General features: G+C 31.3%; 2 protein-coding genes across 2 annotated transcripts; one reads left to right on the top strand and one right to left on the bottom strand.

Moving 5' to 3' along the window:
* The first annotated feature begins 480 nt into the window (after positions 1-480).
* On the top strand, positions 481-4,065 carry LOC125822232 (sugar carrier protein C). The gene is made up of 4 exons (XM_049501613.1): positions 481-663; positions 757-1,079; positions 2,473-3,096; positions 3,305-4,065. The coding sequence occupies exons 1-4, from the start codon at positions 531-533 to the stop codon at positions 3,794-3,796; spliced, it is 1,572 nt and encodes a 523-aa protein (XP_049357570.1). The 5' UTR covers positions 481-530; the 3' UTR covers positions 3,797-4,065.
* Positions 4,066-10,543: 6,478 nt separating this feature from the next.
* LOC125822564 (vesicle-associated protein 4-2) lies at positions 10,544-15,392 on the bottom strand. The gene is made up of 7 exons (XM_049501976.1): positions 15,003-15,392; positions 12,231-12,301; positions 11,982-12,063; positions 11,724-11,842; positions 11,214-11,291; positions 10,933-11,052; positions 10,544-10,833 (listed from the first exon to the last, which is right to left on the bottom strand). The coding sequence occupies exons 1-7, from the start codon at positions 15,271-15,273 to the stop codon at positions 10,771-10,773; spliced, it is 804 nt and encodes a 267-aa protein (XP_049357933.1). The 5' UTR covers positions 15,274-15,392; the 3' UTR covers positions 10,544-10,770.
* Positions 15,393-19,744: the final 4,352 nt, after the last annotated feature.

Below are 19,744 nucleotides of genomic sequence, written 5' to 3' on the forward strand. Positions count from 1 at the left end.
AGTAAAATTATCTAATGTTAACCTCTAAAATAAACATCTCCATTTACTAATATGAGTATCTTGTGCGGTGTGTTTTTGTTATAATTCTCTTCACACACTCTAATAAATAAAATTTTAGCAATAATAGTAAAATAATCGATATATTATATTTAGTGATAATAATAATAAATATGAATATAAATATTTATAATCAACACTCTATATAAATACTTCTAAAAACTCTAGCGACTCTCTGAATATCATTAAATCAATTGCGTTGTAGTAATAATACTGCGACTCAATAATGTGAGATAAGATTCTACGCATAATTTTGACAGCTAAATAAAATATCATTAATTCAAAAAAAATAAAAATGTGACAGCTAAGGTTTACAACATTGTAATAGTCTCCTTCACTTTCTATATATACTCTTTATATCCCACATCTTTTCCTCTATATTCCTTCTCTTCATTTCTCTTTCATTTTCAAACTTATTTTTAAAACATTTATTCTTTTTCCACAAAACTTTGTTTTGTGATCAGCTCGGAAAAATGGCTGGTGGTGGTGGTATTGGTCCCGGCAACGGGAAAGAATATCCCGGCGAGTTAACTCTTTACGTTACTGTTACTTGCATTGTTGCTGCCATGGGTGGTCTCATTTTTGGTTATGATATTGGAATTTCTGGTACGTTGAGTAAGAAAAATTAAATATTTATTTAACTTATATATATCGACAGTATAATATAATGATGATTTTTTTTTTTATGTTATGGATCAGGGGGTGTGACATCAATGGACTCATTCTTGAGTAGATTTTTTCCGTCTGTATACAGAAAGCAAAAAGCAGACAATTCAACGAATCAGTACTGTAAATTTGACAGCCAAACACTGACGATGTTTACATCGTCGTTGTATTTGGCTGCCCTTGTGTCTTCTCTGGTGGCATCTACTGTCACCAGAAAATTAGGAAGGAGACTTTCTATGCTCTCTGGAGGTATCTTGTTTTGTGCTGGAGCTTTGATTAATGGATTTGCTCAGAATGTTGCTATGCTCATTATTGGTCGTATTTTTCTTGGTTTTGGTATTGGATTTGCCAATCAGGTACGTGCTGTTAATTTCCATTATATGTACAACGTGTTTGGTTATTTTTAATGTAAGTTTTGTGTACTGACGGTGTAAAAAGTATTTATTGAACGAGCAGAGTCCTGGTTGGCATGTGGTCATATTCCTAATTATTTGTTTGTTGGTCCGTGCCAAGTTGTTTTGAAGTTCAAAATTGGTGTATATGCAATTGAACAACATTATCTGTGTGTTTGTCTCTGTTTAATTTATTTTTCTTCATTTAGTTCAAGGTTGTCCTTTTCTTTGGATTATGCCATGGAATTATGTTTATTTGTTTATGTATTTATTTCTTGGTTTTTAAAACTGTAAAATATAGTAATGGCAAGTTGTCGGTCAACACTTCTCCTGCTGTTCGGATCTGAATGGCAGCTTAGATTAGACAACACACATCTTTTTGCCTTAAAAATTTATTTTTTTTCGAAAACAGTTTGTCTGCCTCACATGAGCAAATTTTATTTATGAAATTTCACTAAATATCTTGTTATTGTTCATCGAATAATGAAAATATTTTTTGGTTTAAGAGAAAAATGTGTTTTGAATTCAACATCATTATGATTTAGACTTTCGAGCCCTTCCAACTAAGAGGAGCCTACCTTTTTAAAAATTGCACGTTAACCCTACATGAAAAGACTTTTTTGCTAAATAAACCCCACCACGCACTGTTTCTGCACTGTAAACAGTGCATATTTTACCACGATATTTTAAAAAATCATTATTCAGTCTTTTAATTTGAAAAATAAATCTACTTTGGGATTCTTCAGCAGGTTGTGATTGTCATTATCACTTAATCAATATTTTAATCCAATGAAAGTTGTTGAGATTAAAAAAAAAAAAACCTCTTTTCCTAATACTCTGTTTGGATATGTGTGTATTTTATTTTATTCCAATTTTAGTGACGTTGCCGTGATTATTTTTTTTCTACACCGTTAGCTAATGAATACGACTATTTAGTAATAAACAAATTGGTTTATAATTGACTAAGAAAGTAGCAAATCATAAAATTTACATACTATTTATCATCAAATGATGTTCTCTTTACTTTCTTTAATTAAGTATTATTGATATTGTGTCTTTATCGACTAGGACAAGAACAAGTGCCCCTCATGAAGGAAACACAATTTCCTCCTATTTTTTTTTAAATTTTTTTTTTACGTATAATCTCAATTCAAAGATGTGTATAATGTATCAACATATTTGGAGTATTTGAGTTCTGAGGTTTTACTCATGTAAGGTAGAATGTTGAAATCAAAAGAGTTATCCTATATAGAAAAAGCTGTTATTTTTCTAATCACACTAAAAAAAGACGATATATATAAGACGCTTAAATTGAAACAGATAGCTAACTATTTTTTGTTGTTTCATTGAATTGCAGTCTGTTCCACTATACCTATCTGAAATGGCACCATACAAATACAGAGGAGCACTTAACATTGGGTTTCAACTTTCCATCACAATTGGTATACTTGTAGCCAGTGTGTTAAACTATTTCTTTGCCAAAATTCATTGGGGATGGAGATTGAGTTTAGGAGGTGCCATGGTACCTGCATTGATCATCACAGTAGGTTCATTGTTCCTCCCTGAAACCCCAAATTCGATGATCGAACGTGGCAACCACGACGAAGCCAAAGCTAGACTGAAGAGAATCAGGGGAATTGAAGATGTAGATGAAGAGTTCAATGATTTAGTTGTGGCTAGTGAGGCTTCTAGGAAAATTGAGCATCCTTGGAGGAATTTGTTGCAAAAGAAATATAGACCACATCTTACAATGGCAATTATGATCCCATTTTTCCAACAACTTACTGGAATCAATGTGATTATGTTTTATGCACCTGTGTTGTTTAAGACTATTGGTTTTGGTACTGATGCTTCACTTATGTCTGCTGTGATCACTGGTGGAGTCAATGTCATTGCCACTGTGGTTTCTATTTACTATGTTGATAAATTGGGAAGGAGATTCTTGTTTCTTGAAGGTGGAATTCAAATGCTCTTTTGCCAAGTAAGTCCCATTTTTTTTTATGGTGAAATTTTCGTCGTTATGAAAAAAACATCATACCATGGTCTATTGCCCGAAGGACTATAGTTTGTGCAACTTTTAAAAATCAGTCATTTTCATCTGTAGTGGTGAATTCAAGATTTAGAGTCGGCGGAGTGTGCTTGTTAGAGTTTGCATATCTAACTTGAACTTTTTTTTAATTCATGTACAGATAGCAGTGGCAATTTTGATAGCAATAAAGTTTGGAGTAAATGGAACTCCAGGGGAATTACCAAAATGGTATGCTATAGTGGTTGTGATATTCATCTGTGTATATGTAGCTGGATTTGCTTGGTCATGGGGTCCTCTTGGATGGCTAGTCCCTAGTGAAATTTTCCCACTCGAAATTCGATCAGCTGCACAAAGTATCAATGTCTCAGTGAACATGATCTTCACATTTGCAGTAGCACAAATTTTCTTGGCAATGTTGTGTCATTTGAAATTTGGATTGTTCCTCTTTTTCGCGTTCTTTGTGGTGATTATGACTGTGTTCATTTACTTCTTCTTGCCTGAGACGAAAAATATTCCGATAGAAGAGATGGTGATTGTGTGGAAAGAGCATTGGTTCTGGTCTAAGTTCATGACTGAAGTTGATTATCCTGGAAATAGGAATGGAACTGGTGTTGAAATGGCTAAAGGGGGTGCTGGGTACAAAATTGTATGACTTTAATTAAAAAAGAATTAGTTTGGGTTTTTAATTTTTATTTGTTGTTTGTATAATGTTGTAGTGGGATGATATGATAATTATTAATTAGATTTGATTGAAACTGTTTCTCTTGTTCACTTTTGCATAGAAAAATATATACTTTGTTGAATAGAAAATTTGTCAAAGCAACTGTGTAGCCTTTTGTTTGTTTTGTTGGATGTACTCTTTAATAGTTCCAAGTCTTTTGTATAAGATCTCCATTATACAAAATTATGTTCATAAGCGGTGCACTGGATAAAAATCTTGATTTCAATAGTAGTTTCGTCTTAAACTATGTAAAAGTGTTTGATTTTGTGCAAAATTTAAAAATGAAAGGATGACCTTTTTTTTGTGATTTAAACAAGTTATAGATATTTGTGTGATTTTATATATTGTTAAGAGTAAAGTAAGAAGTTAATTTGCCAGTTTGATGTTGTTAAGCTAAACTTTTACCTTTCTTAATTAGCTTTTAGTTTTGGAGTACAAGGGAAGTAGAGGGACTTTGTATGACATATGGTCTGGCCTTGCCAATGCCCAATTTTGGTCTTTTTTTACTTGATCTGTACAGATACACTTTGGTAAATAAATGCTGTACTATTTACTTGCCACAAAAGAATTACATAATAATGTGTCTCTTTTTTACCTGGACTAAAATAAATATTATAAATTGGGATGGGGGAGAATTTACATAGGAAAGAGATCCCTTTCACGCGGTTTGATCAAACTTGCAAAATCTACTTATTTTTTAAGAAATTTATTACAAGTGATTTAAAAAAAAAAAAAACACTTTTGTGTTTGACCAATCAATTTGTAAATAAATAAATATATTTTTTTCAATATTAGAGAATAAATTTATGCAATCAGATTCATGTTATTTTTAATATAATAAACCAAACAATCAATAAGAAATACATATAATACTAAGATAACTTATCTTCAAGCAAACAAATATTTGTTTTTCTAAATGCTGAAACAAACATTTCAACCCTCTAAAATAAGCATATGTTTTTTCAAAATACATTAAAACCAACATTTTTGGCTTTAGGGAAACTTGCCTAACATGCTTTAAATGATACTCAAGAAAAAGAAAAAAAATGAATGTTTTTTTTCTTTTGTGTTTGTTTTGTGTCTTTGTCCTATACTTTGAGATGTGTAGGCTAATTTTAGGAATGGGACATTTACCAAACGCATTTAGCTATTATTTTTGGGATGAAAACAAAAAGTTGCATAAAATGAACTTAAAGCTAAGTAATACTGGTAATTTTAGTAGCTCAAAATTTGGAGGTTGTCAATTGTCACACCGCTATCCTGCTTACGTTTTTATATTTATCCTGAAATTCATTGGGTACTCTTTATAATCATTCATATCGCTCGTGTTTTTTTCCATTTTCTTATCGATAGTACTAGCATTATTTTCAAAGTATTGGGCTCTTCGATTTCTGTTATTATTTCTGATTCTTAATTATGATTTGATTATCTCATTATTTCGTTGTTGTTACTATTCTTTTTTCAGGCTAGGTACTGCTTTCCTCATAAAGTATCATGTCTCCTTCATTTTTTGTATTTCTTTTTTCAAACTGCTTTACTTGAGCTAGGGCCTATCGGATACAATCTCTCTATCTCCATAAGATAGATGTAAGGTATATATGTGTTATGTGTACATTCTACCCTCCTTAAATTTTACTTGTGAAATTATACTGAAGATATTGTTATTGTGTTATGCATTAATAAAATTGGATCCAAATAACAAATTCTTTGTTTCTGAATGTAAAGATCTTTTTGTGACTTAAAACTTTAGAGGTGGTCACGGAAGCAAGTAAACTCTTAGCTTTATTAGAAAGAAGTGTGACCACCATGAAGAGCAACCTTTTTTTATTTTATTTATTTCTCTTTTAAGGTACGTATGTATTCATTATGACTTTCAAAATAAATATCCTTCTTTTCATACATTAAAGTGAGATGTAACACTTGATTTGATTCATATTTTGTACAAAAAAAAAAACATGTGAATTTGGTCCCGTTTTTCCTAAAGTTGTGAACTCACGAAGCTTCTAATAAAGTGAATTGGCCACCACTTTTTCAAAATTTTGCCTTTTGTTCCATAATATTCGTTTAAGAATATATATATCTAAGTAGTTGTAAAATTGGCATTATCCACTTATATTTTCTACTATAAAAAAATATGTGTTTAATTTTTCTGTTTTCTTCTCTTTATGGGAAATTCAGAATTCTAAGCAGTAAACTGCAGTTTAATTAGTTGCAAGAATATGTTTTTACTACAACAAAAGTGGATACACTATACTCCCAAAATAATCTTTTAACCACAATAACTTAATTGTCGCTAAATATATATTTTTAACAGCAATGAACACTCTTTGAAAATGTCCTTAAAATCTATAACGGCATTGGATCCAATAACAATAAACTAATGTTGATAAAAGCGATAAACACTCTTTGTTAATATGTATATTAATTATCGGCTTGCCGCTAAAAACTATTTTTACTGGTATATTCTAGACTGAAGTTAAAAAAACAAACATATCATTAGTAAGAAGCTTTCTATATCCACAACTTTGTTAGAAACTGGGAATCTAAATGGACCTATGCTTTTGGTCACTAATAAATTTGTGGGACTTTTAGGTGACAAATGACGTGGATGTTCATAATACATATCTCCTTCATAGTATTTATTAATATAAGTACCTTTCAATAAAAAGAACATAGAAGTAGATAAGATTTTTTTTATTAATTCAATTTGGTCACGATCTTGCCTAACTTGTTTGCTATGGATTCATGCTCCACCTCAAAAATATTAATATATAGTATTAAATGCAAATATGCAATTGGATTTTGCTTTTTGGCCTCTAGGCTCTACTAATAATAACATAGAGGAGATCAAGAGGATTTATTTACTCATTTGATTTAGGTCACGGATTTTGTAAGAAAGATGAATATATGAATCATATGATTCCATGCACTTTTTTTTGTCCAATTTTGTGAAAACTTTCTTGATAGATAAGAATGTATAACAATTTTGAGTTTTATACTTTTATGGATAGGAATAGAATATTAGTGGTATTTAATGTTGTTACATGTTGCTTGAAAATACCACTTGTAAATAATCTAAGGAGCGAGCTAGTGTGACAGGTGTAGGAACTACTAAAAATATTAAAGATATTCATAAAAAATTGAAAACTAAGTGATAAAAGGTTTTAAACTTTTAAATTGATGACCTGCTTAAAGGTGTGTTATGTAGGAGGGAAAATATTTTTCCGAAATTGTTTTCCAATAAATTAGTCATTTCTTACCATTAAACACAATTTTTTTTTCTTGCAAAAGTGGCTTTCTTTGCTGATATTTTTCTTCAATCGTCCTTTTGAAATATAGTTTCTAAGTTTTAAATAGTGTTGTGTAGTGAGTCAATTTTATTTGAAAAAAATTTCCGAAATATTTATGCATCTTAAATTATTTTAGGAAAAATTACAGAAATCCCACCTTTTAGTTTACTTATTATCATTATCCCCTATAAGTTTTACAAATTCCCAAAATCTCTCATTTTCGCGCATCAGATTAGTGTATCAGCGCTTATATTGTTGTATCTCGCGCATCAAATTAATGTATCAGCGCTTATATTTAGTATCTCGCGCATGTATCAACGCTTATATTATTGTATCAGCGCTTATATTATTGTATCTCGCGCATCAGATTAATGTATCAACGCTTATATTATTGTATCCGTTTGAGTGATTTCTGTAATTATAAACTTTTAAGGGATAAATTGTAATTTTGCCTTTAAAGTATGTGATTTCTGTAATTTCCCCTAAATTTTATACCACATTCTCAAGTCTCAACAACAACAACAAAAAGAAAAAGAACAATTGTGAGTTCTAACAAAAAGAGTCTTGAAGTATTTATGGACTTCCACATTTTATGCCCCTTAAGAGAAGAATCTTTAAGTGGGTTGGGCTTCTCCTATGATGCATAATGGGGCCAGATAGAAGTCCAGCTCTAAATTTGGACTTCACATTTTATTGGCCCAATAAGAACTATAACATGGTTCCAATTTTGGAATTGGTAATTGTTGAATTATTGAATTACAATGAAAAATATTACAACACTAAATAATTAAGAATAGAAATAAGAATGGGAATGAGTAATTTAAACTCATGAAATGAAGACGAGAGGAATCAGACTCTTTACTTAGTAATATCCTGATCTTTCAACACTAAGAAAGTTTTTTTTTTCTTGTTGTGATCATAGTTTTCATCTTTAACCTTTATTTGATTCTCTTGTTACAATTCACCCAATTGCCGTTAGCCGGCTTTTCTTGTGAGAATTTTATTTACACATCTTTAATTTGTTTTTATTCTTCAACTCCTCACATATATAATAGCAGCATTACTTGTTATGAAAATCACATCAACTAAAATAACTATACTTTAGAAGAAAAAAAAAGTAACTAAGCTAGTTGAGATACAAAGATGGCCAAGCCAAATGATAAAGTTTTGTCTTTCATATTGATTCTTTCACTTCTTCTCTTCATCACTTTGGTTGAAAGCAAAATTACTATTCATGGTAAGACTTGATCTCTATATTCACAAAAATTGGATAACATATATATTGTTGTAAATTGTAGTAATAATTTGTTATTACTCTCCATGTTTACTTTACTTGTCCACTATTCCATACAATATTATTCTTGAATATGTGCAACTTTCCAAACAAGTGATATTCAACTTGCTTTTGCGTGTATTTTGACTAATTTTATGAGGTACATGTTATCAACATCAACACATATATCGAGTAATTCGAAATTTCTTAGTTCTCAACTCTTTCATTATTGATCACTAGGCCATAGCAATTGATATTTTGAATTATTATATTTTTTCCACTACAAGATTGTGCATCTACTTGTTTCAAATTTTGAATTTGTCTCTAACCAGCCTATTTTGCTGAAACAGAGGGTTCGAGTCCAAAAAGTGAAATAGAATGTTCGAAGGTGGTGAATGTGAAGGATGGAGACACATGCTTTGACGTTTCTCATACATTTGGTTTGGGCAGTGATGAGTTCAATGCTATTAATCCAAACCTCAACTGTACTGCTCTTTTTGTGGGTCAATGGCTTTGTGTTGATGGCACCTTGTTTTAAAATTATCACACCAACAAAAATTGGATGTTGAATAAAGCTTTTTTCTAAAGTAAAATGAAGTTACTATGGTTGGTTTAATCTGTTGTATCCATTATGTTATGAACTTCCCTGTTATTGGAATTCTCAAGTGGCACTAAATTTGCTCTTGGTATTGAATTGGACTTTCATTTCTTATTATAAAATATACAATTCATTTATTTCCCATATGTACATATAGTTCGAGCTGAAAGCAATAAGTTCAGTTGAACCTAGATTCACCTTTTGTTTTGCAAAATTGTAGATGACCACTAAAAAAATCAGAGGCTGAATCTGCTTCTCTATCGGGCACAGAGAATTATTACGCACTCTTTCTCAGGCTGTTAACTATGTGTCCAGCAATTAAGAAACATGACTTGTTGAAGAGACTCATCCACATGTTTCCCTGTTTCTTCACCCTGCAGATCATTATTACTACTTCCAGTTGGTAATCTTGGATTTTCTATGTAACAAAGTGGTCGAAACTTAGATGTATACTTAGAAGAATGATCAATTTGTCCTTCAACCATAGCTACACTAGCTGCCATACAAACTCTACTTAGATAAATACTACTCATATTGTTAATTTTTCTCTGTTTTGCTACTATTTTTTTCCTTCCTCACTAAGATTGAAATATTATTAATTGGGTACATAAGATTTGTGCAGTTTATATATGAATGTAAGGGGCGGTATCCGTTGGCGTAGAGCAGTGGTTTTGGGTACAATAAAAAAACTCATAAAATAAAGGGTGACCATAGTTTCGAGAATTTCTAGTGGCTGAATTATGTAATGTTTTTGTTACCTGGTGCATGATTGCTTTCTTAGTTATTATGCCCGGGAATGTATCAGCAATTTTGTCTTTTATTATACGGTAAAATGATAGAAATTCCTTACCTTCGATGTTTATATTAAATCATATCAACTTATAATGATTAGATTAAATATAATTTAGTGATAAAACAATGTGTTCTATGTGATTATTCTTATATGTTCTAGCTTGGGTGGACGGAGTAATTACTTGGTACCTGTTACTGGTGAGAGGTGACAAATATTCCGTGAAATTAGTCGAGATACGTGAAAGTTGATCCAAACACCATGATCATAGAAAAAAATAAAAAATGTGTTATTTATTTATTAAGTTGGCAATAACACGAATGTTAATAAGTTTTTACCAAAACACCCTTTCACAACAAACTTCCCATGTCCCCAATAAAAGAAAAAAGAAAAAAAAAACTAGTACTAAATTTGCCCACAGAAATTTAGTGGTCTCATATTTTCCTTCTGCGACTTTTATTCATTGGATAAACTTGCTTTACCCAATTATATTATTTTGGTACCCGTTTCTTGTTTTGCTTCTCTGTTTCCCGGTTCAATTTATATTTTAAATGATTAGACGATGCTTTGACTGAGAATATATTTTGTCACTCTTTGATTACTATTAGTTTTCTTTTCTTTTTTCATGTATAGGAATAGTATACCTATTGTCTGCATTTTATGAATATTCAAAACTGTGCAGTTAAACTTGGATACACACACACTTGCTAAAGGAGTAAATCATAAAATCAAGGTCCCTTCAACTGAAAATCTCTCATTACTTAAAAGGAATGACATTATATACAGCTTTGAGGCTATGACAAGTAACTGTGATTGGGACATTGAGATTCTCTCTTGTGAATGTTCACTAATGTGTTTAGTGACATAATATCTCTTACAACAACCAATTACACACAACAATAAGACTGGTATCTTTTCCAGCCAAAGCTAAGATGTCGAAACAAGACCTGAAAGTTATACAGATTCCACACCGCCTTCAACTTGCTGCCGGGCTAGGTATCTCTCTCTTCTTTCCTTCTGTAAAGCACAGAGGAGGAGAAAACAGGATTATGAAACATAAAAGCGTCGGGAAAAGGAATTACAAGATTCTAATTATAAGTTGAAATGATAGCTTACCCATTCATCTATGACAAGCCCTTCACCGATAATCTTTGGACCTGTATCTTCCACAGGCTTCTTGCGTTCCTCAAGAGCAGCGTCTGCCTCCGCTAGCTGGCGTTTCAATTTTTCCAAAGTCTTCACAAGACAAAATGAACGAAGACTTGTGAGATGGTTTTTTCTCTGCCTTATTTCCTAACACACAGCCCGTATATAAAGGATGCTCTTTCATAATCTGAAGTGAAAACCCAACAAAAAGTGGCATCATGATATGGATGTTCATTATAATGTATACTTACTGGACTAGGACGTTCCACATCGAGAAAGATAACCCGCAGAATTTGCTCTACAGCTACTTGATCCTTTTGCTCTTCAAACTAAGAACATAGAGGCGATGATTAGAGATAATTTGAACAGGTTTCCCCTAAAGCTATGCAGTTTTCAACATAATTAAAAATGCATATTTCAGCATGGATGAAAACATCTTTGCTGAAGTGTAATGACTATGCTGTTTATCACAGAGCCAATTTTGGTGGTATAATTCACCACATTATCATTGAAAAGAACACCTATTGTGGGAGAACCCAATTTTCTTTGACAAAAATCAGAAGTATGCCTTCGCCATTAAAAAGTGATAACTGAAGCCCCCAGCCCCCAGTCCACCGCACCCCCAGAAAGAAACAATTGACCTAATGTAATAGGAGTATAGAACAAACTAAAAACCAGCTTCTTTTATCACGGAAACTAGAAGTGTTGAAGCACATGCTAAAAAGGAAAGGAAATTCCTTGCAGAGAAATAATGTACTAACCAGCTCAGGTACATAGTCCATCGGTCCTTTCACCTTGAGGCTCATGATCTTGAACTTTACTCTGCTCTTCTGGTCCATTGGTTTTTCATTATTTTCTGGATGCTCTACAAACTTGAATACTATGACAAAGACACAAAGTCAGAATGAAATACTTGCACAATGTAATTATTCAATTGCAACATGACAATTATAACTTGCATATAAGGGTGTTCACAAGAAGAACGTGAAAGGAAATAAACCAAGAGTGATGAATATTACCAGTTGCAATGATGCTCTCACCGGGGGCGAGAATTGCTCCGGGAGGACGCATGAAACAGCTTTTGGGTGCAGTTGTTTGGAACTAAATGCAGAACAGGCAAACATCACCAACCATGTAAAAACAACAATGCATATAAAATAAATATGTCAAGATATATTCTCAAAATAGTTTCTAGCTAAAAACTATAAAGACAGCTAGGGGAGAATGAAGTGCCCGTGTATGGAAAAGAGACGAGAAATCATAAGTACCTTGAAAGCTACGTGAGACTTGCTAGAGTTTTTTATCTTGATAGCACTTCGAACTTGCTTACCAGGTTCATCTGGCAAAACGAAAGAGGCGTCAAATAAAATGAGAAACAAGTTCAATAACAACGAAAAGAAGCGGAACTTTAATTATTAAGAACAGGAAACTTCCAGGAAAAAAACATTAGAATGTTAATCTTTTGGAAGTCAGTAATGCACATCTATATCTTTGACAGCCAACAACAGGTGCTATTCAAGCATAACTGAAGTAGAGAAAAATTGAAAAAAGGTAAAACTCGGAAGCAGCCCCTTACAAGGACAAGCATAAAGAAGTATATACAATCTTTTTGATCACTAGAGAGTGCATTTGCAAAAGATCCAGATGCATAAAACTACACTAACCACCAACCAGTAAAGTCATGGGATCAGATACAACGTTCAAAGACAGTCCCTTACAAGGACAAGCATAAAGAAGTATATACAATCTTGTTGATCACTAGAGAGTGCATTTGCAAAAGATCCAGATGCATAAAACTACACTAACCACCAACTAGTAAAGTCATGGGATCAGATACAACATTCAAAGACCTCCAACCAGAAGCCAAATGAGCTTTCTCAAGAAAAATACTGTATTCAACAAGTCAGATTCCTGAAACCAGACTACATCAAGAGAAGAGTATACTGATATGTAACGCAAACTACCAAAACAGATTCAACTATTTAGGAGATAACTAGAGTAGGTTAGTTATTCCAATCAAACTTCTAGGGTCTGGAATATACTCCTCTCCGAGATAGGCAACATGCTTTGACAGCAAAGGTACTAGAAATTTGTATACGCTACCTTAGGTGTACATAACTATATCAAACACATGTGCAATCAAATTAACATACTTTGCTCATGCACAATCATTCATCGCAGATAAAATGGATTTAGAGGACAGGCTTACATTTTACAATCACTAATCTAATTTCACAAGAATCGGATGATGTTTTTTCGATAGATTGCAAGAGTCAAACAATATAAAAGTAAAAAGACTTTCACATAAGAAAAGGAAAGAGTACACCACCTAGTGTTGCATAGCACTCACTGCGTGAGACTCATTAATTAAGGATGATATATTGAATTATTTTCTGCACAGTGGGTTTGGGAATTTGACCTCACTGATAGGATATACACCGAGCATATGGCAAATGATCAATGAAATCTTCAGTTATAATCCCTCTTTTTCAATTTATGTCTTAGTTTTTTTATAGTCTGTTTCATAAAAAATACAATCACTTTCTATATTTATAGTTACTCTACAATTCCTATATCCCACATGGCATGGTTAAAACTGCCAGAATGAAAGGATATTTTGGTGCATTATGCACATCTTCAGTTTAAGTTAGATTCAAAAGTCTCTCATACTTTTTTAAATTTCATGTCTAATCAAATTAAGACATATAAAATGAAAGAAGTATCATTTTACTGATATTCACTGCAACAAATTTCAAGTGTTTTCCTCCATACAAATGCACGAGGGATAAACTATAGCATGTCTCTAAGCAAGCTCTAATTGAGAGGGCATCATAACACACAACCGTCTGTTCCAAAAATAAAAGGCAACGGTTGGCTGCTGGCCTTTCCCATATCAAGTCCGATGAACAGTTTGTTTCCCTTTACTGTCCAGCATCACTGCTAAACTACTGAATAGAAACTTCACCACAAATTGATGACACTTTATTGCAAGACGTCATGATCTAAGATTTAGCATTATCATATAATGCATCCCTACCTAAAAATTATCAACCCAATCACTGATGAACGACTTAATTATAGGGAAAATTGTATAAAATAGCAAATTATTAATTCAAATTAAATATTATAACCACGGTTTGATTTAATTGTAACCCGTAGCAAACAGTTGTCATTCGCCTCTCTCCCTAGGTTTCTTGCTCGCCACTCTCATCAGTCTCTCCCTCGCCTCTCTCGCTTTTATACAAACACAAATGTATAAAATGTGTTTGTGTTTGTATAAAGCAAGAGAAAACTGTATATACAAATACGAATACATATATTTTCGTCCTATACACTTATAATTACACACTTACAGATCTTCCCCTGCCCAGTTCTCTTTTGCCTTTCTCGCTTTATACAAATTACAATGTATAATTTGTGTTGTATAAAGCGAGAGAGAGATTTGATATACAAATGTTTTATTTCGATTCATTTGTATACAAATTCAAATTTTATGCAGATATACAAACCCATAAAATTGAATTGAGAGGCTGCCAACGATTTATACAAATGGCCTGCTAGCGAAATTATACAAATTTAAAGCTCCTGCCAGCGAATTATACATTCTGATGCTCCATAGCAAACATAAAGTTTGTTATAGAGCGCAATTATACAAACTATAACTATAACATACAAATATGATTTTTATGTTTGCTATATGTGAAAGTTGTTCTTTCTCCCTACATTTTATATTATTTGGCCCCCTCTTAACTTTTTTTTTTTAATTAGAGAGGTATTTTACTAAACTGTTAGTAATGCTATGAAAATTTAAATTTGGCTGCTAATAGTTTATGTAGTTATTTAATAATACGGCTAATACGGGGAAAGAAGTAATAAATTTGCCAAAAATGGACAAGTAAAACGAAATGGGCGGATTGTTAATTCTAGCCATCAAAGCTAGTTTTAAGTTTTAACAAAGTAGTTCCACAAACACTAATTTCAACCGAATATCAATGAGATTGCAGATAATCCAAAAAGAAGGAGAGAGAATAGAGTCTTACAAGGAAAATAAAGCTTATTGGAAGGATCAAGTTTCAACCGACGGCGTGCAGGAAGTAAAGACCTGGCTACTGAAGAAACGGAGCTGGAACTGTTGCTACGAGGAACCGATCCATCATCCAGAGAAGCAATTCCGAGAGATTGATGTTGTTGACTGCGGTAATGAAGAGTATTATGCGAAGATGAGCGCGAAGTCGTCGTTGACTGTGCGTTTCGAAAAGGGAGCTTGAACAGTCCCCAAACTTTACCGTCCTTCTCGTCGGCGATCGCCATCAGATACCGGAAATTCGGAGATTTCAGAACGACGTCGTGCTGTCTCCTTTATTGACAGCGTGTTGACAATACTTTTTAGAACAGCAGGGAGTTGAATTTTGGAAATGCAACGGCAAAGTTGAGAAGTATGTTTGAGGGGGGTTTATTACTTTTATACAGTATAGTTTTTTTAAAATAAATAAATATAAATATAGAGAAGTATTAAAAACATTTGAATTTGACGTAAATTATTAGTCGTTCTCAAATTATTGATCGCCTTACAAATGTTTATTTAATTCATTAATTAAATTTAGATACTCTTTCGATCTACCACACAACATAATAAGATGGTCTCAAACTCTTGTAAAAACACGTGACTCTTAATAAAAACCGAGAGAGATTTTGAAAACACTCCTAAATTTGACAAGAATTTAGTGACGTATTTCACTAATAATGCAAGATTGAGAGTGTATCTAAATTTAATTAGTCAAAAAAAGAGAAATTTAATACTATCACTAATTCATAGATGAAACTAATAATTCGCTTTAACTTATCAATTTCTTTTTATATAGCTGTATTTATAAGTCATGGAATTTAACTTATACACCACGCGGCATTTTAGTCTCTTTTTTTTGGGGTTATGCATTTTAGTGTACTATTTCTAGTGTTGAAAAAGGTGTACATATTTAATTTAAAATTTAATCATAATTAATGATAAAAGTTTATACAAAATGATTCATATCTTATAGAGTACTTATTGTTATTGGGTGGTATAAATAGCAGGTATGAGAGAAAAAAAATCTTCGTTCCAAGTTACATTTTGTTAAAATAATTATTCTTTTGATTTCAAGTTAAATGACTTAGATCAACTCTTATTTTTATATAAGAGAAAGGTAAATTTTTAGGACTCTTCCACCTCAATTTATATGGGGCATAATCTGAATATCAAGTTTTTTTTTTTAAAAAAAAACAGATATATTTTTACTATGTTATCTTTTTGGAATAGAGGAAGGAATTTCTTAATTATCTTTAAAGAAAATATGTAGATTGTCTATGGACTTCTCTTTTCAAGTATATTATAGTGAGATATTTATTATTTATTAGGAGTATACGGGAAAAACGAATATTTAACATGAACTAATTAGAATTTACATTATCAAGAATGTGGTGCAGATGTGCAGTGAATTCACTGGGGATTATTTTCCTGCAAATTTTCATACTAATCTCCAGGAAAATTCTCATGTAATTCACACTTTTCTTGTAGTGGAATATGATTGTTTCTTCCTTGTTCAAAAGTTTTAGTTTCGAATTCTAGTTATGAAATTTTTTTTCCGTAGGGAGTGCTAATACAAATTGGTTTTACATGATAAATTTGTACTAGTCGGACTTCATCGGAGATATTAGCAGTGGGAAAACAAAAAAGCAGGAACTAATTAAGAAAAGAATTAATACTTCATTTGGAAATAATGGAGTAGTTTTAAATTGATCACTGTTATTAAACATGAAATTAATAAAATAAAATAGTGGAGAGGTGGGTACAGAAAATAGTGGATGGATCATAGTCATAGTAGCAAAGATATATGACATGAATATCTATAATATTTTGATTTAAAATTATCTTTTGCAGTTTATGGATATTCCAAATAAAATGTGTTTCACCAAATAAGACAACAAAATGTGAAATGTCTCTTTAGTATAAGAGATGAAATATTTTTTTAGTTTCTATAGTTTATACTTTATAGTCCGTTCAAATTCATCAACAATATTTTATAGAAGTCCCACCACAATATTGTAATGTTCTTTTAATATTATGTTTTGGGTTTTATTATTTTTTACTTCAAATATTGTATTGAAGTCTGTTTTTATTTTGGCTTTAACTATTTGATGTTCGAAATTTACTGATTCATGTTGGACTTATTAAAGGGATGTACTTTCGATCTATAAAGGTTTTTTAATTTTCAAAACTTTTGATTAAGAGTAGAAAAATTACATTAGTATCACCAAATACTTTTCTCTCATTTCTTCTATTATTATTTATTATTATAAAATATAAATTAATTTAAATCATGTTGTAGGGTAGAAATTAGAAAACCACTATTGTTATTTAGGGCATGATTGGCGGGAGAAGTGTCTTTGCCACGTGAGACCAGGTCAGCATCCGCGTGAGCATATTGAAATTCAAATTTAAAACAATTAACTTATATTGTAAAATAATAATAATATATTCGATGTAATTTTACAAGTGGTTAGGAGTTTTGAAAATGTATATAACTTTATTCGTACCTTGTGAGTTGTGAAGATAAGATATTATTTACGAGGCTCAAGTAAAATATCTCAAATATAGTAAGTAAGAAAATACAGTAATATCAAATAGTATAATAGTTGAAATAAAAATAATAATGTGTAAGCAATAATAAAAATCAAAGACGGAGATAGTAATAAAATAAAATAATTATTATATAGATATAAAAAATTTAGACAATATTCAACTACCTATTATCCTTCTATTCGAATCCTCAACCTCCAAATAATTCTATCAAATTTTTCGGTCCATGTCCTATTGTGATTAACTTATATATTATGTAAAATTAGCATGAAAAGTTTGACTTTGAAGGACGAGAAAATATATTATTTTGCTAAGTGGACGTATTATGTATTAGTCAAGGAAGTTCACTCAATTAGTTGGATCGATTAGGTTTTTAATTACTCTGACCGATCCACATTAATTAGTTCTAACAATATTTTAAAAAAAATATTTATTTAGTCATCTTAATAAAAAGAGTATTCATCTAAATTATCATTTATATATTTTCTTTAAATGTGTCAAGCACTCCACTAAGGCACTAACTAGAAAATAGTAATAGTAGATCTAGCAAAAAATAAATAAACAACTTATTATTTTTCTAAAACATCAAATATTGTGAAACAAATTCAATTAGCCAAAATGACTACTAATTTATATTTTCTCACTTTTCCAAACTTTTGACATTTTCTGTTTTTCAAGATTCAAAGTTAAGTTCAAAGTTTGCTTCCGTTAAGTGGATGTTACTATTAGTTATTCATTATCGTTAGTGGATTAAGTAAATGGAATTTGATTAGTGGATTAGGTTTCATTATATTCAAATTAAGTTGACTAATTCCATTACCATCTTGATATCAGAAATAATGATTGGTTTAATATTAAACATTACCATAAATAATACTCCATTTAATTATGTAAATGGCTTAAATTAATTACCAGTAAACGAAAAGTCCAACAAATTAGAATGGGTCGGAATAATATGAAAATGTAATTAATTCAGTCCAAGAAGAAGAAAGAATAATGTCAAATATTCAAATTTTTGCTGCTTAGACCAGCACAAATGCTTGTTTAATTTTTGTTTAAACTATTTCTAGATGTGTTTCTTTCATTTATTTTTTTCAATGATCATTAATCCAATTCCAGTTATGATTTATTCTCTTCAATAATTTTAGGGTTGTATCTGTTCATTGGAACTTTTTGTCAAGATATAATGAAGATTGTGGACAAGTTGGCCGAAAAATTATTTTCGTTTTTAATATTCCCTTAACCCTTATACTAGCCTGATCTTAAATAATCAACGTTGATGTTAAGATATGTTAATAATTGTAGTTTGTAGCCTCAGTGGCCAAATCATGTATACGTATTTTGAGGCTTATGTATGTTGATCTTTTTATTAAAGCAATTTATTTGTACTTGTCAAAGCTTTATAATCTTCATGATTATATGCATAGTAAACTCGTGTTATAAGTTGGTTCTCTTAGGCTATTAGACCATTAGATGTCTGTCCGTTTCAATGAGATATGAGATGTGACAAAAGTAATAGTATTACTTTTCAACCAATGAAAACAACTCTCTTTAAAAGAAATTCACAAAAACAAAATTGAAAATAGGGCAAATTACAGCAATCACATACTTTAAAGGTAAAATTATAATTTATCCCTTAAAAGTTTATAATTACAGAAATTCCTCAATTTTCGCGCATCAAATTAGTGTATCAGCGCTTATATTATTGTATCTCGCGCATCAAATTAATGTATCAACGCTTATATTATTGTATCTGGCGCATCAGATAATGTATCATCGCTTATATTATTGTATCTCGCGCATATATCAGCACTCATATAGCTCTGATACATTAATCTGATGCGCGAGATACAATAATATAAGCGTTGATACATTAATCTGATGCGCGAGATACAATAATATAAGCGCTGATACATTAATCTGATGCGCGAAAATGAGGAATTTTGGAAATTTATAAAACTTATAGGAAATAATGATAATTAGTAAACTAAAAGATGGGATTTCTGTACTTGAAAATATCGTTCCTCAACTAAACCGAGACAAAATTGGGCTAGTGGTTGGTCCAGCACACCATGCTATACACAAGGCCCAAATCTTATAATCCATCCCATCTTATATTATCCTTCAATATTTTGCCGGACTTATTTAAGATTATAAAATTCAATT

Source organism: Solanum verrucosum, unplaced genomic scaffold (assembly GCF_900185275.1).
Source record: "Solanum verrucosum unplaced genomic scaffold, falcon-dt-bn FXZP01000103.1, whole genome shotgun sequence".
NCBI classification, from domain to species: Eukaryota; Viridiplantae; Streptophyta; class Magnoliopsida; order Solanales; family Solanaceae; genus Solanum; species Solanum verrucosum.